Source organism: Triplophysa rosa, linkage group LG14 (genome assembly GCF_024868665.1).
Source record: "Triplophysa rosa linkage group LG14, Trosa_1v2, whole genome shotgun sequence".
Lineage (NCBI taxonomy): Eukaryota > Metazoa > Chordata > Actinopteri > Cypriniformes > Nemacheilidae > Triplophysa > Triplophysa rosa.
In genome coordinates, this window is record NC_079903.1 from 4,899,115 (window position 1) to 4,924,966 (window position 25,852).

The following is a 25,852-nucleotide window of genomic DNA, read 5'->3' on the forward strand; positions in this document are numbered from 1 at the left end:
ATTTATAGAGATTTTTGATATAGGTTTGGCTTGATTTTGGCTAATAATCGAAGTTGAAAGAAACTGGTACCAATTACTGAACTGATATGTTTTTAGGGAGTTATCAAACACCACACCTAAGTTTCTCACATGAGGAGAATCAAAAGGTTGACGTTCACCAAGGTAAGCAGCATTTTTTCCAAGAGTTGCAGTGGGATCAAAAATAATGACCTCTGTTTTGTCTGAATTCAAGCAGAGAACATTTTGTTGATAGCCAATGTTTAACCTCTTTCAAACACTCAAACAAAGAATGTAAAGCAGTTTGTTTTTTTCGAGCAACCGGTAGATATATTTGTGTGTAATCTGCGTAGCAAATGAATGATACACCATATTTACGAAAAATCCCCAAGAGTGTTTGCGTGTGTGAGCATATATGTGCATGTTTGTGTTAATTGCCACGTGACATGCAGTCCGTCAGCCAATCAGGTTGTTTGTTTGTAAACGATGGGTTTTACTGCACTTATGCTTTTTGTTGTCCTTATGTTGTTCCTATTGCTTCCATTGTTTACCTCATTTGTAAGTCGCTTTGGATAAAAGCGTCTGCTAAATGACTAAATGTAAATGTAGGAACAAAACCGGACATAGTTTACTCATATTTGTCACATTAAAATGGGATTTGAGAGCAGTAATGTAAAATATTCTCTATTAGTAATTACCAAGTTACGCTGGTTGATTTTGTCATTGGATGACTTAAGCGTTAATTGTCATGTTTTTGTTGGTGCTGTGTGTCGGAGTTTGTGCCATGCCTAAACATTGTTACGTAATATGTAATCCTGTAATATGTAGTTTAAGTCCTGCTGTTACATACCTAACCTCCCTATAATTTAAGTAATCCTGGAGACCTGAATTACTTGGACATGAATATTCTTAGTGTGAGGTAAATGTGTTCATATGCTTAGAAACCATGTAAATATTAGATACAACTCGAGTATATTGTGTTCAGATGTTTATAAGGAGCTTACATAATGAAGTGTATGTTCTTATTACCTCAGAATGAGCTATTTCTATCTACATACACCGCGCGGGTCCCCTTACATGGAATTCGCCATGTTGTTTCTACAGTAGCCCTAAACGGACAAACTGCTCTACAGAGTGCGTCTCCTAAATACATTATCTCCTTCGACAAAGAAGCAAAACATGACGACATCTTAGTGCTGTGTGAGCCTCCATAATGCTTCGAAAGGTTGGGTGTGGTGTGAGCTGTTGGTCGCAATTCACAACCTCACCACTAGATGCCGCTAAACGTTCCACAATGGTCCTTTAAAGGTGAAGTTCACTCATTTATTCACCCTCATGTCATTTCAAACCTGTATGACTTTCTTTCTTCTGCAGAAACACAAAAGATGATATTTGAAGAACGAATACAACATTAGACCCCATCGACTTCCATTGTGTGAATACGAAACCACACATTTGTCAAAATATCTTATTTTGTGTTCCACATATACAGGTTTTGAACAACATGAGAGTGAATAAATGATGTCTGAATTTTTATTGTTGGCTGAACTCTCTCCCTTAAAATCTCAATAGGCTTAAAATGAAAAAAAGTGGATAAACTACGAAACGTATAGAGATGAATGCTTATACAGTACTATCACTTTTAAAACCGAATGCTACGTTGTAATATGCTTTTATGTATTGACATGTTCATGTATTCAAAACTTACACAACAGTTCAAAACATTACATGAATTGGGTTATAATCATCTCTCTCTCTCTCTCTCTCTCTCTCTCTCCAGCAGTTACATACGTGTGTTTGGAAGGTTAATTCTCTGTTTCGCATTAATCTTGTGAAGGGCATTAAGGTGAACGCCGAGGACACTGCAAAGGTAAAACATCATCGACATGTCTGAATCCAGACCAGTCTCACATCGCCACCTGCTGGTGACCAGGAACAAGTGTTAGGAAAACTAAAAGAATTCTCTTGTCTTTACTCGCTCTTGTGCCATTTCATATATACAGCCGTGGAAAAAATAAGGAGGGCATTCCAAATGTTCATGTAATCATGATTTCTAGATGTATTGTGGCCATTCCATTCCAGTGTCTGTTGAATGTCAAAAAAATCAGACCTCAGGAGTGACACAAAGTCATCCAAAAGCAATGTGAAAGACCGACAGCATGACAAGACACGTGAAAACTGTGAGAAAAATCCAGACGATTACATAAAAAGTCATTTTTTAACTTTTTATTTTCTAAACGAAATCTTGCTTAAAAGTGGATCTGAACTTGTTTTCTTTGCAGTGTTTGAGGTGTGAAAAAAGTGCATCTTTTCTGATATTTTCACTTGTTTCTCCAGTTTTTATTTTCTGCAAGTAAATGCAAATAGAAACAAGATTTTTATTATATTAAATATTAGTTAGTAACTAGTTACACCCAACACTGCTACTAAGTAATTAGTTACTATAATTTAATTACTATTCCCTTGAACAAGTAAAGTAAGGGATTACTCTTATTTTTCTGTAATTTAATTAGTTACTTTTGATGTAATTAAACAAAATACTTTGTGTAGTATACAGTATGTGTCATGACTCGGAGAGGAACAAGAGGTTAGGAGACTCAAATGCGGGAAAAAAGGTCTTTATTGTACAAATAACCACAATAGATCACCAGAGTCACTTTGCCACGGGTACCTCGTGAGCCTGTGCGGAGAGAGCTCGACCCAGCGGTACTCACGGAAGAATCAGTATAAGAATCCGGACAGGAACCTTGACTATTCCAGACACTCAGCGGGGAGCAGTCTCGACCTGCTGGCAGAATATGGACGTTTGAGGTGATCCGTTGTGAGGATGTGCCGGGAGGTGATGAGAGCGGAGGTCCGAGACGCAAGCGAACACTGAGGGGCACAGAGGAAGAAAGTAGCAAAAAGACAAAGGCACTGGAGCACTACAAAAAACTAGAAACTATACTATGAGATTACTGAGACAAAGACTAGGTATACAATACAAGACTGAGGCAGTCAGAGCTGGCATTAAACACGCAACGGTCTGACACAAGACAAGAGAACGAGGGATTAAATAGAGGGGACCTAATCAGCGGGGAATGAACAACAGGTGAATAATAATAAGGAGCCAGGGGGGACTGCTAATTAGGGACGAGCTACAGGAGTGTAGGTGATAAGGTGAAGGAAACCCGGTGAGGGGAAAGCCTGAAGGGAGACACGGGGGGGGGGCTAGTGACGTAGACACTAAACACGTGGAGAGCCGTCAAGACGGTTCCACACGAGTTTGACAAAACAAAACAAACACTCACACAAGACAAAAAGGCCACGACAAGACTGAGATCACGACATTACCCCCCCCCCCACAGGCACAACTGGGCGTCTAGGGGGAGGGCTCACCTCACTGATCCACGATCAGCGACCGGTCCAGGATGTCGCGAGACGGCACCCAGCACCTCTCCTCTGCACCATAACCTTCCCAGTCCACTAAATATTGATAACCCCGGCCACGTCGGCCTACGTCCATCAGTTTCCTGATGGTGTACGTCAGGGATCCGTCCACCAGGCGTGGGGGGGGGGGCGGGACGTTTGCTGGCAGGGTTGAGGGTGGATGTGACGACGGATTTGACCCTGGAGACATGAAAAACAGGGTGGACTCGACCAAGAGTCAGGGGAAGCTTGAGCCGGACGGCCACCGGGTTAACCACCTTGGTGATGCGGAATGGTCCAATGAACCTCGGAGCCAACTTGCGAGAGGGCACCTGGAGAGGCAGGTCCATGGTGGATAACCATACCCGTTGACCACACACGTAGGCCAGAGGAGAAGACCGGTGACGATCGGCTGCTGCTTTGGTCTTCTGGGAGGTTCGGGCCGCCCTTGTCCAGGTGCGGTGACAACGCTGAACGAAGGCCAGAGCAGAAGGAACCGCAGCATCGAGTTCCTGAGAGGGAAACAAGGGAGGTTGGTAACCCACAGAACATTCAAAAGGGGACATACCTGAGGAAGATACCAGAAGGGAGTTGTGGGCGTATTCAATCCAGGAGAGCTGTTGGCTCCAGAAACTGGGATTCTGTGATGTTAAACAGCGGAGTCTGCGTTCAAGATCCTGGTTGGCTTGCTCACACTGCCCATTGGTCTGAGGGTGGAAACCGGAAGACAGACTCGTAGAGACCCCTATTGGACACGACGTCAGTGGGCAAACCATGTAGGCGAAAGACGTGGTCCACCACCAGTTGAGAGGTCTCCCGGGCGGAGGGGAGCTTGGGTAGGGGAATAAAATGGACCGCTTTGGCGAAACGGTCCACCACCGTAAGAATGACGGTGTTGCCACCAGAGGGAGGAAGGCCAGTGAGTCTAAGGCAATATGAGACCAAGGGCGGGAGGGGATGGGGAGAGGGCGAAGCAGACCAGTGGGAGGGCGGTGGGATGATTTACATTGGGCGCAAACTGGGCAAGCCAACACAAACTGTTTAACATCAGCATTCAAAGAAGGCCACCAAAACCGCTGGCGGACGGACGCCAGGGTTCCCCGGTTACATGGATGGCCGACTAACTTGGAGGAATGGCTCCACCGCAGGACTTCGGGACGCAGCGCAACCGAGACAAACAACCTGCCCTCTGGACATTCTCTCGGGACTTGCACCCCTCGACCGGCCTGCTCAACTCGTCTCTCGAGATCCCAGATGGCAGCCCCGACCACCATCCGTCTGGTCGGAGGCTCCCCTCCGGGGATCTCAAAGAGACGAGAGATAGCATCGGGCTTGACGTTCTTAGACCCCGGCCGGTACGAGAGGGTGAAGTTAAACCGACCGAAAAAGAGTGCCCAGTGGGCTTGGCGTGAGTTTAGTCTCTTGGCTGAACGGATATACTCAAGGTTTTTATGATCATGACTAGAACGCTGAGACAGAACCGCGCCTACCCCAACGTCGGATGCATCGACCTCGACAATGAATTGTTGCTTGGGTTCTGGAAAACAAAGCACAGGAGCAGAGAAAAAAGGGGCTTGAGATCATCAAAGGCTACCTGAGCTTGGGAATTCCATCTGAACGAGACCTTAGTGGAGGTCAATGCAGTGAGCGGTACGGCTATCTGGCCGAAACCCCGGATGAATCGCCGGTAAAAGTTGGCGAAACCCAGGAACCGCTGAAGGGCTTTACGAGAGTCGGGGACAGGCCATTCGGCGACAGCTCTGATCTTGGCGGGATCAGGGTTGATGCCTCTGGGTGAAATTATGTGACCAAGGAACGAAACAGTGACAGCATGGAACTCGCACTTCTCCGCTTTAACAAAAAGTTGATTCTCTAATAAACGCTGGAGGACCTCCCTGACGTGTCGGGTGTGTTCCTGGAGAGAGGGGGGAAAAATCAGAATATCATCCAGGTACACAAAGACAAATCGATTAATCATGTCCCCCAACACGGCATTTATGAGGCCCTGGAAGACGGCAGGAGCATTGGTCAAACCGAACGGGAGTACCAAATACTCATAGTGTCCCGAAGGTGTATTAAATGCCGTCTTCCACTCGTCCCCCTCCCAGATGCGGACCAGGTGATGGGCATTGCGAAGGTCTAGTATAGTAAAGACCTGGGCTCCCTGCAAGAGTTCGAAGGCAGTTGACATGAGAGGTAGGGGGTACTTATTCTTAACCGTAATCTCATTCAAACCTCGATAATCGATACAGGGACGCAGGGAGCCGTCCTTCTTCTGGACGAAGAAGAACCCTGCACCGGCCGGGGAGGAGGAATGGCGAACGAGCCCAGTCTGTAAACATTCTTGAATATACTTGTCCATGGCCTCTCTCTCCGGGGCGGACAGTGAGTAGAGGCGCCCCCTAGGCGGAGAAGTGCCTGGGAGAAGGTCTATGGAGCAGTCGTAGGGGCGATGCGGAGGGAGAGAGGTGGCTCGCGACTTGCTGAAGACGGTGCGAAGATCGTGATACTCCTCCGGGACCCCAGCCAAATCGGCGGCCCTGACCTGAAACACAGAAGACATAGAGACAAGAGACGGAGCAGAACCAAGACAAGACGTGTGACAAGATGGGCTCCAGGCCACCACAGAACTTTTAACCCAATCAATGTGAGGATTGTGCTGAGACAACCAAGGATGCACTAATATGAGGGGGTTATTGGGGGAATCGAGGATGTACAGCTCAATGCACTCACAATGATTACCCGAAAGAAAAAGTCTTACGTGAGGGGTGACGTGAGTTATGGTGGCAAACGGAAGGCCCGCTAGCGTCTGGACCGAGATGGGTCTGTCGAGGAGCTTGACCGGAATCTTCCACCGGGCTGCGGTGGTGGCATCGAGGAAACTCCCTTCGGCACCCGAGTCGAGAAGAGCCTTGCCGGTGTGACTCCGGCCATCGAACAGGATCCGGAACGGCAGTGAGGAACGGGAAACAGGAGAGGAAATAGGAATAGCGCCCACCCGGACTCTCCGCTCTACAGGTGGGCGGAGCCTTTTAACGGACACTGGATGACTTGGTGCCCATCCCTCCCGCAATAGAAGCAGAGTCCTCCGAGAAAGCGCTGCTATTTCTGTAAAGGTGTCAATAGAGAGCGGCCCAGTTGCATGGGCTCCTCCTCGGGGCTAGCTCCGGCGACTTTAGGGGAGGTGTGGGTGTCTCGAACTCGCCAAGAGGTAGGTGAAGGCTGCCGGCGTCGGCGGCTGTTTAAACGAGTCTCGACTCGGAGGCAGAGGTTGGTGAGGGCATCTAAATCCCTAGGGGGTTCGAGTGTGGCGATTTCGTCAGCAATGGACGCATTCACCCCGTTGAGAAATCGAGCGTGTAGCACTCCCTCGTTCCAGTTGCAGGCGGCCGCCAGCGTCTGGAACTTGATGGAATAATCCGTGATGGAGTTACGACCTTGGGTCAGGCTTGAGAGCTGGGCGGCCGCCTGCTCCCCCTGAGCTGTCCTGTTGAACAGCCTGATCATTTCGGCCCGGAAATCTGTGAACGAGTGGCAAAAGGGTGCTTGAGACTCCCATACAGCTGTTCCCCACTCTCGTGCCTGACCTGTCAGCAGGGTTAAAACAAACGCCACCCTTGCCTCTTCGGTGGCATAGTGGCATGGCTGAAGGGAAAACAACAGAGCACACTGGGCGAGGAAAGGACGGCAGGCATTGGGGTCTCCGCTGTAAGGCAGGGGGCTATTGACATGAGGCTCAGACTCAGACAGATGTCCACGAGACGAGCTGGAAGAAATTCGACTCGCAGCGAGTTCTCTGCGCAGCTCGGTGACCAGGGCTGTAAGATCCGTGACTTGCCCGCAAGATTTCCCACTTCCTGTGTGGTGGCGTTCAGCCGTGTGACCTGCTGTCCGAGGGCGACCCCCTGTTGTTGTTGTAGAGCATTGCGGAAGGGGTCCATCCCCGCTGAATCTCCAGTGTGGTCAGACCGTTCTGTCAGGACTCGGAGAGGAACAAGAGGTTAGGAGACTCAAATGCGGGAAAAAAGGTCTTTATTGTACAAATATCCACAATAGATCACCAGAGTCACTTTGCCACGGGTACCTCGTGAGCCCGTGCGGAGAGAGCTCGACCCAGCGGTACTCACGGAAGAATCAGTATAAGAATCCGGACAGGAACCTTGACCATTCCAGACGCTCAGCGGGGAGCAGTCTCGACCCGCTGGCAGAATCCGGAAGTTTGAGGTGATCCCTTGTGAGGAGGTGCCGGGAGGTGATGACACTGGAGGTCCGAGACGCAAGCGAACACTGAGGGGCACAGAGGAAGAAAGTAGCAAAAAGACAAAGGCACTGGAGCACTACAAAAAACTAGAAACTAGAAAGACTAGGTATACAATACAAGACTGAGGCAGTCAGAGCTGGCATTAAACACACAACGGTCTGACACAAGACAAGAGAACGAGGGATTAAATAGAGGGGACCTAATCAGCGGGGAATGAACAACAGGTGAATAATAATAAGGAGCCAGGGGGGACTGCTAATTAGGGACGAGCTACAGGAGTGTAGGTGATGAGGTGATGGAAACCCGGTGAGGGGAAAGCCTGAAGGGGAGACAAGGGGGCGGGGCTAGTGACCACACGTAGACACTAAACACGTGGAGAGCCGTCAAGACGGTTCCACACGAGTTCGACAAAACAAAACAAACACTCACACAAGACAGAAAGGCCACGACAAGACTGAGATCACGATAATATGTGTGTGCAATAGTGGAATTGACATCAAAATTCAGAGTCTAACTTTAAAAGCTGTGCTTTAATGTATAATTCTCACATTTGTAATACTTTGGTCAGTTAATAATACTACTTTATGTAGTTTAATATTATTAATTTGAATGAATTAAAAGAGCCCTTTCATGCCTATCCTTGAATCACTTAACTAATCAAGGTGGATATAGGATATAGAAAGTAATTAGTAATAAGTAACTAAATACTTTTTGGAGAGAGTAATTTGTATAGTAATCTAATTACACTATTGAATATGTAATTAGTAACTAGTAATTAATTACTTTTTCAGAGTAACTTACCCAACACTGGTTAGTAGTTCACAGAATGAAACAAAAATGATAATTTTACCTAAACACGTACCTATAAAAAATCAATTCAAAAAACAATTTGGGAATTTTTTTCCACAGCTGTATACGGGTTTGTCTTGAGCGTTTTTTTCTGTAAACTATTCCTTTCAATGGTGGTGTTCAATCAGTCAGATATTAAGTTCTTCTCGCACGTGACTTCACCTGAGAATGTAACTACTGTTCATGGTTTGATCCAGATCCAGGTTCGAGCGGGGCTGTTTCATGGTGCCGAGCTCTTGTGTAAGCCGGCAGTAAGCAGCGAAAGCAGTAGTCGATCTGAACACGTGTGGAACAAAACACTGGAGTTTGACATCCCTGTCTGTGACCTGCCGCGGATGGCGCGCCTCTGTTTCGCCATTTACGCCGTCATGGACAAAGTAAAGAAACAGAGATCCACCAAGAACACACACCAGAACAAATACCAGACCATCCGCAAGGCAGGGAAAGTGGTGAGATGAACAGGCATTCCTGGCACGACAACTCTAATGCACGTCACCAAAATACTAATACTAGTAAAGCGTGGAAAGTGGTGATGCCTGAATTTGTTTCGCATGATTTCTTGATTTAGCACTACCCAATAGCATGGGTGAACACAATGGTGTTCGACTACAGAGGACAGCTGAAAACTGGCGACATTGTCCTCCATTGCTGGTCCTCTTTTCCTGGTGAGAACACGCAAACACACATTCTCAGCTTCCAGGAGTGAGTGTGACTATGTATATGCTTGTGTAAACTGTTGGGTAGATGTGTCATAGGGTGTCTGTCAACTTAAAAAAAAAAGCGCCACGAGTTATCACTTGATGCGTTTGTGATGCCTCCTTTTGTGTGAGGATGTCTTGTGAAGGAAGGAATTTTGAAGCGTATGTTGCATGCCGTGCATTGCAGATGAGCTGGAAGAAATGTTGAACCCCATTGGGACCATTCAAACCAACCCATACACGGAGAACGCCACAGAACTACACATAAGCTTTCCAGAGTACTCGACGCAACACGTTGTGTTTCCCCCTTTTGACAAGGTATTATGCCTACAGGACACTCACGCATGCAAATATAAAACCGGACATGTTTCCTGAAAGTTTGTATTGTTTACAGCAATTTACAGTGAATGCAAGGCATACGTTGTGGAATAACATGACCTTTGTGCTGCCAAAGAAAGAATGCACTAAAAAACATTGATCATTTATTCTCCCTCGTGTCATTTAAGACATCTTTTTACTGCAGAACACAAAAGAAGACATTTTGAAGAATGGTGGTAACCAAACAACACTGACCCCCGTTGACCTCCATTGTATAGAGACATTTCTCAAAATATCTTCTTTTGTGTTTGACAGAAGAACGAGTCTTTTTGAACGATGTGATTTTGTGTACAATGGTGTGTCAGATTGAAACACAAAGTCAGACGCTTACTGTATGTTGCAGGGCAGTTCTGACATTCTGCTCTTGATCCATAGATCCTGGAAAAAGCTGCCGAAATTGCTGGAGCCAGTGATTCCATGACAATGGTATAATCTGCAAATATAAAGCATCATGTCATGTTTACGCTTCTATCAGATCCGTAATGATGAATTGTATTGTCAAGATTTGTTGACGTGAGCATCACATTACACATGTTTACGGGAGTGTATGTGTGTTTGTGTAGGGTCGGGGAGGTAAGAAGTTTTACATCGAGCTGAAGGAGATCATGGAGAGGGATCCTCTGTCTCAGTTGTGTGAGAATGAAAAGGATCTGATATGGACACTGCGCTATGACTGCCGAGAAAACTTCCCTCAGTCTCTCCCTAAACTGCTGCTGTCCGTCAAATGGAGCAAACACGAAGACATGGCTCAGGTATGAGCGCACAATTTCACGTGCTAGTGCACTGACAGACATATGGTGGTAACACAAATGAACTCGCTGTCTCTCTCTGTCTCTTGTACTATAGCTGCAGGCTCTGTTACAGATTTGGCCCAAGCTAAGCTCTCGAGATGCTCTTGAACTTTTGGACTTTAACTACCCTGACCAGTACGTCAGAGAATTTGCGGTCAACTGCCTCAGAGACATGAGGTGAGAAGCGCTGTACACTACATGTGTGTCAAGCAAAAGTCCTTTGGAGAGATAAACTCCTAAAAGCACGCCCATCTTAAGTATTGTATAGGTGGTTTCATCTAATGGCTGGACTACAAGTACACTACAAGTATTTCTTTTAAACTAAACATCATACACTTGCAGACTTTTAGAACGTTTCAGATAGAAACACACTAACTGATCAAATCTGCAGACTGGCACAGACTTTCTGCAACAAGTCCAGACTGAAAATCTGGGCAAAATCTGAGCAAAAGTCTTGTAGTGTGTTTTAGCCTTTAACAACATAAACAAACGTTGCCGCGCATGCATACTTTTGTGACCCCCAGCTGAACTTCCGGTACACATTAACAAACAATAGAGTGTCTGTAGATTTTTTCTGATAACAATAAAAAGAAACCGTAAAGAACCGTTACTTGCCTAAACTTGTCTCTCCAATATCTTGAATTTAGACGGCGATACCAAGCTCGACCGCTAGGTGTCAGTGTACCATACGCTTTCTTTAAATGCGACCGAACTGCAGGACCCATTCACCAAATTGTTTATTTAATAAAATGAACATACAACAAAATTCAAAAAGTCATTATTTAATACAATAATTATACAATAAAATAATAATACAAATTAATATTAACAAAAATAAAATATAAATAGTTATATTATTAGACACTAGCCAAATATAACTAATAATATAAGCCAAACACAAACCGGAAGTTAACCTTTGGGTCAGGCGGGCATGCGTCCGATGAAACGGTCTATAACGACATATTTAAATATAAAATTGTCAACAAAAAAAATTTAATTTCAAGAGATGCAAATGATTGATTTCCCCAGTGTTACATTTGTATATTGAGTCATTATTATTCTTGTTGGGAACACTCATGATGACTGTGTGACTGAGTTTTTTGTTTTTGTTTTTGCACGTTAGTGATGATGAGCTGTTGCAGTATTTGTTGCAGCTGGTGCAGGTGTTGCGGTATGAGCCGTACTATGACTGTGCCCTCAGTCGCTTTCTCCTGGAGCGCGCTCAGACCAACCGCAAGATCGGCCATTTCCTCTTCTGGCATCTCAGGCAAGTGTGTGCACGTGAAGGAATACTTCAACTTTTGCGTAGGCTTTCCGTACCAGTGATGGGTCTTAAGTTGCCGCTGTGTGTTTGTGTTTCAGGTCTGAGATGCACATTTCATCTGTATCCGTTCATTTTGCTCTGATATTGGAAGCGTATTGCCGAGGGACCATCCCACACATAGAAGTTCTCAAAAAACAGGTGCGACATTATACTGAACGACAACACGGTGCTGTTTTTCACTGTCAGGTTAACATTCATAACATTCATTGCTTTGGGTCCAAAAAGATGGGGATTGAATGCTTGCAGATTTACTAGATCCCAAAATTTGTATTTCTCTCATCAGGCTTTAACAGATGTATATTTTCTACTTTCTTTTTACATTTAGAAAACAAACTGTTAATATTACATTGTTTTATATTATTCATATTTATATCATATAAAATATCATAAAACAGATTTATCTTCATTGTTCGTGTTTTTCCCAATTTTTTTGCCGTCACACCATAGGACAAATTTGCATCTTAGTCTGTCAACTACCCATGTAAAGATAGTAAAATATCTGCCAGTGAGGTAAAAATTAAGATAGATTGAAAGGGAGAATAAAATAATCCCATTTTTCTCACTGCATTGAGAAAAATATATTTTGTCTTGTTTATGAAATATAGCGGCATCTAGTGGTGAGGTTGTGAATTGCAACCAATTTCTCACTCCACCCCTCCGTTTTAAAAGCACTGCTGTGGCTGACACGGAACCAGTCCCGTCTGGTGTAGACATGGTGTTAGTAATTCATTTAAATTTTTTCAGTGTATGGGGCGATTTTGGACAGACCAAATCCCTCCAGAATTAGTAGATTTTATATTTACATTTCTGCATTTAGCAGAGGTTTCTACGGAAGCCGCTAGGTGTCACCGCGCTGCAACGGAAGAAAACGCATGCAAACTGAAAAAACACCAGCAAATTCAGAAAGCATCTTCGTTAGTTTGCCGACACATGTCCTGCAAATTCTCGCAACACAAACAAATACAGAAACGCGCAGCAAATTCTCGCAACACAAACAAATACAGAAACGCGCTGCAAATTCTCGCAACACAAACAAATACAGAAACGCGCTGCAAATTCTCACAACACAAACAAATACAGAAACGCGCTGCAAATTTTCGCAACACAAACAAATACAGAAACGCGCTGCAATTTCTCGCAACACAAACAAATACAGAAACGCGCTGCAAGTACCACAAACGACAATGGAAGTGTTTCCGGGGACACGAAAACTGATGCACCATGGTTGGGACGCGAGTCATTTCTGTGAGATTCCAATCCGAAGTGAAAAAACATGTTCAGTTCAAAGGGCACTATGAACGGCGTAACTGTTAGGGAATAAGGGAACATTTACATAACTTCACTAGAAGTGGAGAGGGAAAACCACCCAACTGCGCCGCATCACGAGTCAGAAAAGCAACGGACGAGTTTGCATATAGTGAAAGATGATTTTACTATTTTTAATTATCTTTAATTCTATGATTTGTTTCACATAAATCTGTTATTTTACTTTTAGTAGCATTGTTATTATATTACATTCGAGATGATGAATGAATGCCTTCACTGTTTATATTTTTATTTATATTTTATTATAGAATTAAAAGACTTTACATATGCGTGAGAGTATTCATTTATTTAGCTATTATCGTACAAACTAATGTTAAAGTTGTAAGAGGCAGACATTCTTTTTTATTATTTTTAGGTTTACCTCAGAAATTAATATGGCTGCACATATGTGAAAAAAAGCACGCGAGATGAAACCCACATGACACATCTTCACATGGTTGACCTAATTAAAATGTATTTTCTTATTGCTAGAGTTACAGTAGAGCTTCACATATATTAATAGTCAAAGCCGCAGCAGTCAAATAAATAAAAGCATAAACAATGGTGCATCAGTTTTCTGAGTCCCCCGGAAACACTTCCGTTGTCGTTTGTGGTACTTGCAGCGCGTTTCTGTATTTGTTTGTGTTGTGAGAATTTGCAGGGCATGTGTCGCCAAACTAATGAAGATGCTTTCTGAATTTGCTGGTGTTTTTTCGGTTTGCATGTGTTTTCTTCCGTTGCAACGCGGTGACACCTAGCGGCTTCCGTAGGTTTCTGTTCAACGTGACTTTAACAGAAGCAAACTAAGAAAAGAGAAATAAAGCTGAGAAATGTATTTGTGTATTTGAACACGGTATGATGTTTTGTAATGGTTCTTTTGTAGGTTGAAGCTCTTAGTAAGCTGAAAGCAGTGAATGAGCTGATTAAACTGGGCACCATCAAAACCAAAAACAAAACAAAAGAGGCCCATCTCAAAGAGGCAATGATGACGTGCCTTAGACAGACGGGTTTCATCGAGACACTTTCTGACCTGCAGTCCCCGCTTGATCCCAGCGTACTACTCGCTGGAGTCGGGTAAGATCTTTGTGCCTGTATCTTGTATTGTGCAAAATGCTTATTTCTTTAGTCGATTGAGATAAATTATATTTAGTGATGTCATCCAAATAGAAATGTTGTATAAGAGGTGGAGCAAGTTAATACATTTATAAAAAATGTGCAGACAAACTTTGGAGGTTTTTTATTGCTTGTTATTACACGTCTCGTTGGAATGCTTGATTCTGATTGGCCATTCACGACATTTGCAGTTTCGTTATTCAATTTTCAATTTTTATTTATTTATATAGCGCTTTTCACAATGTGCATTGTTCCAAAGCAGCTTTACAGGAGAAAAACACAGAAAAGGTAAAACACAGCACAGGGCATGGTGTTTATAGAACAAGTAAGATCATTCTAATAAATAATATCTAATAAAAGCAGTCTCCTGGTGAGCAAACCAAGACGGCCCTGTGGCGAGGAACCCAAACTCCACTGATAAATGAATGGGGAAAAAAACGAGAAAAGAGTCTCAGCCGGGAGGGCCAGGTCTCCTCTGACATGTCACAGCTGCACTCAGTTACTTGGATTAAAAGTTACCGAGTAAATGTTTATGAAGAATAGCGAGAGCTTATTAGTTGTGATTTAGGAAGTTTCATTTGTTGAAACTGTTTAGGTGTTATTTATACGAGAGCAAAGACGGACTACCTGTCACATAAATGCTAAATTTACAATACTTGGTATTTAATGCTAAACTTACATCACACGACAGCAGTTTGAAGTTATGGCTGCACTCAGTGACTTTGATTGGAGGTAGCTGGGTGGGTGTTGTAGGGAATGGTTGTGGTTCGGGGTTTCATTTGTTGGGACTGTGTGGGTCTGGTCTGGTTGGTCTTGTTTTGTGGTCGATGTCGGACAACAGAGGAATAAAGTTAATTATGCCATTACTACTTTTCCCTGGTTGTCCCTCTGTTGTCTGTTGTTGATCACGGAATGGGACCGGGTTGGACCTGCACGGTTTCGGCGGGTGGGGCTTCCTGGGTCGCGGCTCGTGGGCTCTCCCTGTTCTTCGTGGACGTTGCTCGGTGGCTTTGGTCGGGGTCACTGAGTGCAGCTATGACACGTCAGAGGAGATCTGGCCCTCCCGGCTGAGCCTGGTTTCTCCCGAGTTTTTTTTTTTCTCCATTATTCAGCGTTTGAGTTTGGGTTCCTCGCCACAGCAGAGCAGTGCAGTGTTGGCTTGCTCACCGGGAGACTGCATTTATTTATTTATTTATTCATTTATTTATTAGATATTATTTATTATAATGATCTTGCTTGGTCTATAAACACCATGCACTGTGCTGTGTTTTACCTTTCTGTGTTTTTCTTATTTGCTCCTGTAAAGCTGCTTTGGAACAATGCACATTGTGAAAAGCGCTATATAAATAAAATTGAATTGAATTTTGTGGCCGATATCAGACAACAATGTTATAAGCAGGTTAGATCAGTGGTTCTCAAACTTTTTTGTTGTAAGGCCCCCTTTGTGTAGAGTGCATCGCTTTGCGGCCCCCCAAATAAAGACTTATAATCTTAAATTTAACATTTTTATTTAAACAAAAACATATTCAGTTATACAATGCTGAAACATCAATTCTTTTGTCTGGTGGTCTTATTTTTCTGATGTTTGATTGCATAAAATTCTATGATCAATTTCTATATTTCATAAAATGCCACAAAATCTGTGGTCCCTGAGTGCAGCTATAACTTCAAACTGCTGTCATGTGATGTAAGTTTAGCATTAAATACTAAGTTATTCCCAGATAACAACCTCTCAAAACTAATAACACACAGTAACCCGGATGCAGCAAATCATTTTGACATTTTTTGGGGACAAATTTAATTGAATAACATATATGACATCATATTTACAAATGATTAAACCAAATTGCCTGTTCGTGACATTTGAATGTCATTTCTTACCTTAAAACTGAAAGGAAACGGCTTTTCCTCGCGGAAGGTCTGCATGAGGTAAAGATGAGCTAATAATATATTTCAAATTCACATTTCATGTCCATTTTTTTCCTAATGTAGCAGGTAGTAATAAGCGGGAAAAGGTACAAGCATTAATGTGATGTTCTCCGCTTCGCGTCGGATCCTGATCACACTGTCGGGGCTTATTTCTGTGATAACAACCGGCTGCCTGTACATTATCCCTTACTTGAACCGCGATGATAAAACAAGACGGTAATAAAAAAATAATTGCTTTGTCTGGCAGTGTGGAGAAGTGCCGATACATGGATTCGAAGATGAAACCACTGTGGATCGTGTACAATAACAAGCTGTTGGATGGAGACACGCTGGGCATCATCTTCAAAAACGGAGATGGTGAGAGAAATACACGTTGGATGAGAAGCGAAGAAGGTGACAAAGAAAGCAAACAAAAACATTCCAAACTTAACTTGTAAAAATCTGTCTTTCTCAGACCTGAGACAGGACATGTTGACTCTACAGATATTGAGGTTGATGGATCTACTGTGGAAGGAGGCCAACCTGGATCTCAGGTAGTGTGTGTGCGTGTTTTGCTGAGCTTCACTTTAGTCTAGTTTCTCCCATCATAATTTCAACCAAACGTTTAATAACAGCTCCCTCTAGTGTTTCAGATATCACCTCTTAAATGCTCATTTAATCTCCTGTTTGGTCTCTTATAGAATTGTGCCTTACGGTTGTTTGGCGACAGGAGATCACTCGGGTCTGATTGAGGTTGTGTCTTCAGCGGATACCATCGCAAACATCCAAAAAACAAGCAGTAACATGGCTGCCGCGGCCGCTTTCAATAAAGACGCACTACTGAACTGGCTCAAAGACAAGAACTCCGGGTGAGTTATGGTACACTTTTCAGCCATTGATGGTACAAATATTATAAACGTGAAAGCCTTACGTTCAACTATCATAGCTTGCGTGATGAAAAATAGATGTTCAAGGGACAGTCCACCCACAAATGAAAATTCTGTCACAAATTACTCATCCGCAAGTTTTTCCAAACCTTCTTGTTCTGTTAAACACGAAGAAAGATATTTGGATGAATGTTAGCAACTGAGATTTCTGGGGCACCATTGGCAACCATAGTAGAAAAAATAGAAGATATTTCGAAGAATTCAGAAAAACAAACTGTGCCACCATTTTTTTGACTCCCCAGAAATGTCAGTTGCAAACATTCTTCTAAATATCTTTCTTTGTGTTCAACAGAACAAAGACTTTTATACAGGTTTGGAACTACTTGAGGGTGAGTAATTCATGTCAGATTTTTCATATTTGGGTGGAGTGTATCTTTAACATGGACAAAAATATGAATGATGAGCGATGTATGAATTGGCCTGGCCATTAAACTTGATATTTTACTATTATTGTTTTGCGTCAATTAATTATATTATCTAAATATTATTGCAACAGTTATTCTGCTGACATGCGATTTGAAAGTTTTGTAGCAGGCTTACGTCTTTTATTTATATTTTTGTAGACCGTTTCAAAGGACGCGTGACCCCCAGTTAACTTCTGGTTTGTGTTTGGCTGGTGTCAAATAATATAACTATTTAATTTGTTAATATTAATTTGTATTATTATTTTACTGTATAATAATTTTATTAAATAAACAATTTGTTGAATGGGTCCTGCAGTTCGGTCGCATTTAAACAAACCGTGTGGTACATTGACATCTAGTGGTCGAGCTTGGTATCGCAGTCGAAATTAAAAATATTAGAGTGTACCGGAAGTTCAGCTGGGGGGTCACAAAAGTGGCATGCGCAATAACGTTTGTTTATGTTGTTAAAATGAAACGGTCTATATAATTATATATATACATATATTATATAGATACTTTTATTTAATACATTTATTCGTATGTGCTTACAAATGTTTACACTAAAATGCATTTTCAAAGCCCAGTCACAGCAAGGATAATTATAAAGATAAATGCAAGAAAAATTCTCAATTTAAGAGAAAAGTGCAGTCTGCACCACAACTATGACATCATGAGGATCATATCCAGCTGACGAACACTAAAACATTGACAGCCTGTCAATTTTAGAACTCATGCATTTACAAATGAAATGCTGTGTCTGAGCGTAGAATAACCATAACGTTGTCATCTGTAATCCCAGCAGTTCTTGATCATATCAAATGAGATTTCAATTTTTATATTACGAGCAAGTGTTATACTCGGATAAAAACTGACTGGCGATGTGTTGTTCAAATAGTGATGCTTTGGAGAAAGCCGTTGAAGAGTTCACTCTCTCGTGTGCTGGTTATTGTGTTGCCACCTACGTCTTGGGCATTGGTGATCGTCATAGTGACAACATCATGGTTCGCAGTACAGGTCAGGTAAGTACTGCAGCACTTTGCAAAAGTGAAGCCACACAATTTCACTCATAATATTGTGTCATTGAATGTTTATTATAACCTGATGTGCACGTCTGTACGCATTTCAGCTCTTCCACATAGACTTCGGCCATATTCTGGGGAACTTCAAGTCTAAGTTTGGCATCAAGCGCGAGCGCGTTCCTTTCATCCTCACTCACGACTTCATCCATGTGATTCAACAGGGCAAAACCAGCAACACGGAGAAGTTTGGAAAGTTCGTGACTTTTGTGCATTTCTTTTTTTATTCTTTGTTTTTGTCTCCCGCCTGTCATTAATATTACACAATACTTTGTGTATATGTAGTTTTAGGCAGTACTGCGAAGAGGCGTATCTGATTCTGAGGAGAAATGGAAACTTGTTTATCACGCTCTTTGCTCTGATGCTGACAGCAGGCCTGCCAGAGCTCACGTCTGTCAAAGATATCCAGTATTTAAAGGTAACCTGACACATGCAATTCACTCTCTACTCATATGATTTTTTCTTTATCACTGGAACAACAAAAGAGATGTTTAGAACAATGTATAGGCTGACTTTTTATACAGCAGAATTGAATAATGGCACAATTTGAGGCTGTCCACGCAGCGCTGTCGCGGCTGGTTAGGACAAAACCTCTGATTAACATTTTATCGCGTGGCGCGGCGTCGCATCGCGTTTGGTTAGAACACGGTGTAATCGTAAATTCATCAAAACTAAAAGAATAGAATTAAAAATCTAAAATAAATCAAAACTGTTACATTATAGCATCCTCAATATAGTCAAACTTTTCCAAAATTTGCTCAAATGTTCTATTGCCGTTGTTGGATTACTTGATGCTTTTTAAACAGTATCAAAACTACATAACATGCCTAGACATAAAAAAATGTTAAGATCATAAGAAATATTTCAATAAATTGACCTCAAACTTTCGATCTGGACTGAAAAGTGCACCCTTTAAAAGCACTGCAGTAATGTAATGTGTGTTTTGTAGGACTCTCTGGCGTTGGGTAAAACGGACGAGGAAGCCCTCAAACAGTTTCGGCAGAAGTTTGATGAAGCTCTGAGGGAAAGTTGGACCACCAAAGTCAACTGGATGGCTCACAATGTGGCTCACCCTTCCTAACCCTTCCAAATCAACACACGTCAGGGTACTCCGGGAAATACAATAAACTACAGTTTATTTACAATCTATGACGACATCCCATGGAACAATGATTTGAAACGTGGTGAAGAGATACGCAGTTTCTACAGCTCTTGGATATCAACCCCATCACGACATTGTGGAATCAGACGGAATAGTCTTAAAGAAGGGAACAAAGGAGAGAATTTCCATTGATGTGTCCTTACGGTTCGAATCGTGACGTCCTGGATTATGTGATCCAGTTTGTGCAGCGATCGGACTAGGAAGGTTTCGGCCTTTTGACATATAGCTGTGACACAATGCACTGGGACTTTTAAAAATGGACCAATCACAGCACAAGCTAAGTGCATCGTATCAGACCAATCCGACAGCCTTACTGCGCAAGAAATGTTTTAATTTCTATGTAGAGGTTTTTTTTTGGTATGTGCCAGACTACTTTATTATGATGAAATATCTTCAAAACACTGGATTCATGTTGTAAGACTTTATTGATTTTTAGCGTTTTAATAATAAAGCACTGTTCCTGTAAGCACCATCTCTACTTTTACTTTATAGTGGAAATTGCTGTAATGAACAGTTGTGGAGGCAGCACAAACATATATTTTTTTCTGAGGATCATTTGAACTAAAACACTGTCTGGGTAAATATACCTCTCCTCTTTTCTCCGTGTTGAGCTCACGTAGTTCGTAGCCCTCGAATACAACTCGACACTCCATTGTGCCCAAACCTGGATTATGGTACAGTTGAAGGAATTGGACAAATTGAGGTACCTGATGTTGAGATTGCTTTTGAAATGATGGGTTATTTACCATTTCTGTTTCAGCACAAAACACAGAGAGGAGTAAAAAGGGGATGTAAAAAGCCTTGCTGTTCTGTCACAGTCTACTGATAGCGCTGACAGTAGTATTCACTGTTGTATTTTTTTTTAACCCACAGACAGTAATGAATCAATGTTTTGTACTACTGATAACACGATTTATGTATCTAGTGCTGCTTTGGCTCTTGGCGGAGATGTATAAATGCACGGTGCTTGACACTTGAGAGCGAATGTCTGTGTATGAATGAGAGGAAAGAACTACTGTGACATGATGAGATTATTTAAAGCAGCGCCATGTTTTTAAAACCAACATTGAGAAAATTATTGACAGGTTTCCTGTGCTGCGATGGCAGTAAATTTAAGAGAAAGATATGCATCTGTAATATAAGTGAGATTTTATACTAAAGCAGGTTATGCCTGAATGTCCACTGGTTCTGTACCCGTGATATTTAGGGGAGGTTTTCAGTCCTCTTTTTGACGGTGCAATAAGCAAAGTGTAAATGTATAACTATAAATCTATAATGAGTGTGTGCGTGCTCATGCTGCTGTATGTTACGCCACTGATCTTTTGACTTCACAAACTTTTTAATACAGGCTTTGCTCTGTCTTGTCCATTTCATAGAAATGCTATTAAAGTTATTTTCATTCAACTCTTGTTATTTTGACCTTTTTTGACTGAACTGTAACGATGCCTAGATTGACTCGGATTACTTTTTACCTAAAAGCAAAAATGCACAGTATATTAAATGTCAACGAAGGGTGTAAGGCTTCAGTTTAATATTACAGAATGATCGTCTGTTCTTTAGTCTTAGGTGGTCTGTTCTTTACTTTTCCAAATATAACATTGCTATGACGCGGGAAATCCTGAATGTACTCACCTACAGCTCCCTGTGAATGGAAGGCTCATATAACACTCTTGGAACACTTGAGGGCGTAGTTCTAATCTAGCCCCTAAAAAATGATGATAAATAACAATACTATACATTAAATCTGCTGTTTAAAGTTTGAAATACAATGTATTTTGACACTTTCTGACAAAGAAACGTGAATTGAACATGTCCATGGGTGCTGTGGTCAACCCAAGGTGTGTTAACCCTTACGCAAAGGAAGTATATTTTCCCATATATTAACAGTCAATGTATTAAATCATTTCGTATATATTTGAAAATATATAGAATAGTCCTTTAATGCGTTACAATATTACAATGTATTGAATAAAGCATAAGATATTTATTTGTATATATTACAAATGTAAACCCATATGGAAATGTGTTTAAATATTGCATTATATTTTCCAGTATATTCCCTTATATTTTTGTTTCGTACGGGAATTCTTGCCTGTGGACATACATCCACTTGGGAGAAGTCATTGCACATATGGCTCAACCACTTGGTTTAAGATATTGTCATTTAATGCAATGACATTCACATGCGTGTAAGTATATCTTCAATATGCTTCAACGTGCGTATCACTGTGTAACAGGCGAGCAGCCGAGAGATTTTCGAGGTTTTTATGTGATATAGTACTTAATGCATAACATGCGATCACATTTCTCTTTACATAATGCAGTGACGGGTCTCGTTGATCAACTTTATGCGGTAACTGTCTACCAGTCGCTAGCGTAACAACAACAGCATGAAATTCCACGTGCGGCGCTGTGACGATTTATATAAAGAGACTGACAGACGAATCCACTAATGAGAGGCGATTTGCGTCACTGAACCGCGTTTCCTATGGAGACCCTAGTGTGGCAACCAATGAGAAGATAGAAGGGGAGGGGCCAGTATTGAGGTCAGTGCGTCATACGCTGCCTCCTCCAGTAACGGTGAGGTAATCGGTGCCGGTGGAGCAATGTGCAGAATGTCAGGATTTCTTATCGAGAGGGACAAATGTGACTGAGGAAAATATTGACACGAACATTTGGAATAAAACGTTGGTTAAACCAGGTCTTGCAGGTTTGTGACATTAGACTTGTTTTTTCTCACTATTGTTATGTTGGTATGTTGCATAACTCTCAACGTACCGCGCATGCGCGGAATTTTTGACCGTTCGATTCATTACAGTATTCTTATATTTTTGGCGTTGGCTGATTGTCATCGACTGTAAACACACTATGAACGTGTTTTACCTTTTTCTGTGTGTATGACAGTTTAAAAGTGTGATAAAATACAATGTGTCGGTGGTAGCTGTGTCAGTGTAACTTAACAGTTAACGTACCGTGCAGTGCATTGCAGGTCAACGTGTGTGAGGTAGAAAGGCGGACAGGGGGAGCAGTTGGGGCAGAAAATAAAACCAATAGCATTTATATTTTGTAAGATTTACATCAATATTAATGTTATTTATGTTGTCTTCCCAATGTACAGGCAGGTTTTTGTGTTTTCCTTTCTGTTTTTGTATGTATTCATCATGGCATTATTAAATCCAGTCCATAAAGAGCAGATAATTCATAATTATGCAAGACAAAGGCCAACATTTCAGAAGCTATAGTGCGTTTGACTCAAATCAGTGTGAAATTAAGATTGTGTGTTTTTTATCCTGTTACTAAGAGGGTCATTATTAAAACTTTTCCAATTGACTTTCTCAGCCTGATTTATATTTGTGACTTTATGTGTTTACAGTTACCACGTGCCATGGGGTCAGGTGACCTTGACCTGCAATGTAACGTCTGACCTTGTCCATGTCAGGTGAGACTGAGTCAAAGCTCTACCTGTACAGGGGCGTGTCCGAAGCAGACGAGCCAGAATCCCTGTGTGGCTCCAAGTCTCACCTGCACCATATGGGCGGGGCCTCGGAGGGCAGCGACAGCAGTCATGACCCACCCCCTTCTCCGAGACCCCAAACCCAGATGCATGAAGATCTGGAGATGGGCGGAAACGCCTCCAGTGGAAGCGGCACAGAGTCTCACAGCAACGAATCGCACAGTAATGAATCTCACGGAAACGAGTCTGTGGGCAGTTGCAGCGGAAACGGAAAGGATTCTGCCGTCATGGCATCTTCAGGGAGTAACAAGAGGTGAGATGGGCAATTCTGTGAAAATGTCAACCTTACCATGGAAAATAAAGTTTTTACCAACTGTTTTTACAATGCTAACAGCAGAGATATCAACATTTGGTGGTTTAAATATCGATTTGAGGTCTCTGTTCAAGTTTTTAAAGCGTTTGTTTTATTTTTAATGCATGATTTTTCATAGTCAGGTAAGTCCCATTATCGGGATTGTCACATCCATAACAGTACATATTCCTCATAAATGGACAGATGAAAATTCAAATAAAGCAACTATTTTATGTTATATGAAGAGGCATCCCTTCTCCATTCATTAGGTATTATTGCTTCAGGTTTGTGCATTTTATTTCACTGAAATCCTACAAAGTTTGTCGTCTCCCAAAAACCGTGTCCTTCTCACATCCATAACGCATGTTTATTTCCCTTTTTTAAAATAGAAAATTTGTTTATACACTGACATTTTTCTGATGTCAATCATTTTTCTGATATCAAAAAGGGTTCAGTAAAATATAAACAAGATGGTTCAATACATTCGTAACAAATGCATTTGTGCAAATGCTGGAATTGCCCAGATACAAAAAAATTCCAAAGTGTTGCACTTCCACGTAGTTATTAAAGGGGTCATATGGCGTGAATACGTGTTTTTCTGTGTCTTTGCTGTGTTATAAGTTGCCCATGCATGTATTAGACACGTAAAATTGCACAAATATAAGTGTCTGAACAAAAGATGCATTCTATCTAAAAGCGAATGCTTACACAGACCTGCCTGAAACGCCTCGTGTAACCACACCCCCACAAATCTATGTCAGTTCGTGGTATGATTTGACTAAGACCGCCCAAATGTATACGCAAGTAAGGTGGGCGTACCTGTCAGTACAATTGCTTTGGAACGTGATGTTCCAAATATGGTAAGAGGCGTTACATTTCCTTCACACGCTTGCAGTATTCGACCAATCACTACGCACTGGTTAACTGGCCAATCATAGCACACCTCGCTTTTCAGAGCGATGCGCTTTGTAAAAAACCTGCCTGTTTCAGAGAGGCGGGGCAAAGAGGAGATACAAACATGCACGGTATGTGGAAAATACAGCGTTTTTGAACCTTAAATCGTGTATACACATTGCATTACATCTAAAACAAACCATAATATTCGTTTTAGCCGTGTCATATGACCCCTTTAACTAGATGCTTAAGTGAAGAACAAACGGTGAAAAAGTAAGCATTTGTCAATAGGAGTTTTTAAATATTAGTGCCTTTACACGATTAATAAACTAAAATGCGTGGCAAAATATGTTACAGTATGTAGCCTGTTAATTTTAACATAATATAAATAATATTACGAAAGAAAGACCAAATTTAACCCCAATGTACTGAATAGTTGTAGGCAGAAAGAGTTGTCCTGTCCTCTGGTAAACCTAAAGTTGTTTGTCAGTCCTTTCTGACTCTCAATGCTACCTTTAGTTTGAAATATTGACAAAAGCCTGTAATCTTGCAAAGAATAAAAGATGACGTAAGTTACTGGAAATAACAGCTTGACCTCTTGCCATCAATTCTCCTTTCAATTTGTGTGTTTTTTCTCTTTGCTTTCTGCTGTAGCTCAAACTCTCAAAGCCTGTCCCCTCCCAGCAGTAACGATGCTTTCAGCCTGATCAGTTCAGAGCAAGACAACCCGTCCACCATCGGCTGCAGGTAAACCACCAACAACCATCACAAATAAATAATAAAGAAAAATGTTACTATTATAAACACTACAACATGTATGCAAAATACATCTACTGTGTAGGAAAACTGAAAGACGTAAGATTTTTTTAGTTCAATTTTTATTGCGCTTTTTACAGTGAAAAACAATGTGATATGAAAACTATATTTAAGTTTACAGTGTGCATTCAACAGATCAAGTGGCAGTTTCCCAGACAGGGCTTAAGCCTAGTCCCAGACTAACTTTAATGTTAGAGGTGTCTTGATCGGAAAGAACATGCATGACATATCTTAAAAGGATCCCTGGGTATAGAGCGATGTATGGCTTAATATATGAACAATGGCATTGACTTTATAATTGTGAAATAAAAAAAACTTTGAAAAAATATTTTTACTTCGAGGCCGCCATTTTTTGGCGTCAAAATCTGTGATGTCAAATGGTTGTGACCTAAACCTGTTCTCTTTCGCAACAGTGAAATATGACACGTAAAACATAAGATCAGATATACAAACACACAGGGACAGTAGGTGGCGGTATGTCCTCTTGACACAAGCCAGCCTGCCAGCCATAAAAGAAGAACGCGTTCAGTATTAGACGTCTGTTCAAGGTGAGCGTGCATTAAATCATAGCTTTAAACTACCGCCTTTGAGACATTTAAGACTATTTAAGACATCAGCATCCACCATAATCGTATACTTTATACATTATGAGAATATACTGATAAACACAATAATAATGCTTGCGGTTTGGTTATTTATTCTGTATTAGAGCACA

General features: G+C 41.8%; 2 protein-coding genes across 9 annotated transcripts in view; both read left to right on the forward strand.

Moving 5' to 3' along the window:
* pik3cb (phosphatidylinositol-4,5-bisphosphate 3-kinase, catalytic subunit beta) overlaps positions 1–21,025 on the forward strand; it is a 57,891-nt gene extending 36,866 nt beyond the window's left edge. For 7 of the 8 annotated variants that reach the window (XM_057350466.1, XM_057350464.1, XM_057350467.1 and 4 more), the window contains 17 exons: positions 1,778–1,867; positions 8,713–8,964; positions 9,084–9,180; positions 9,401–9,531; positions 9,967–10,017; positions 10,155–10,343; positions 10,438–10,559; positions 11,506–11,649; positions 11,745–11,844; positions 13,895–14,085; positions 16,301–16,410; positions 16,508–16,586; positions 16,734–16,901; positions 18,279–18,402; positions 18,510–18,655; positions 18,745–18,877; positions 19,409–21,025. In XM_057350466.1, coding sequence (XP_057206449.1) covers positions 1,778–1,867; positions 8,713–8,964; positions 9,084–9,180; positions 9,401–9,531; positions 9,967–10,017; positions 10,155–10,343; positions 10,438–10,559; positions 11,506–11,649; positions 11,745–11,844; positions 13,895–14,085; positions 16,301–16,410; positions 16,508–16,586; positions 16,734–16,901; positions 18,279–18,402; positions 18,510–18,655; positions 18,745–18,877; positions 19,409–19,540 — 2,259 coding nt within the window. In that variant the 3' untranslated portion in view covers positions 19,541–21,025. The remainder of the gene's footprint in view (positions 1–1,777; positions 1,868–8,712; positions 8,965–9,083; positions 9,181–9,400; positions 9,532–9,966; positions 10,018–10,154; positions 10,344–10,437; positions 10,560–11,505; positions 11,650–11,744; positions 11,845–13,894; positions 14,086–16,300; positions 16,411–16,507; positions 16,587–16,733; positions 16,902–18,278; positions 18,403–18,509; positions 18,656–18,744; positions 18,878–19,408) is intronic. The other variant, XM_057350463.1, reaches the window with a different exon arrangement.
* Positions 21,026–23,038: 2,013 nt separating this feature from the next.
* LOC130565189 (period circadian protein homolog 1-like) overlaps positions 23,039–25,852 on the forward strand; it is a gene marked incomplete at its 5' end in the record, with an annotated part of 6,883 nt that continues 4,069 nt past the window's right edge. The window contains 2 exons of the mRNA XM_057351776.1: positions 23,039–23,388; positions 24,976–25,068. Coding sequence (XP_057207759.1) covers positions 23,039–23,388; positions 24,976–25,068 — 443 coding nt within the window. The remainder of the gene's footprint in view (positions 23,389–24,975; positions 25,069–25,852) is intronic.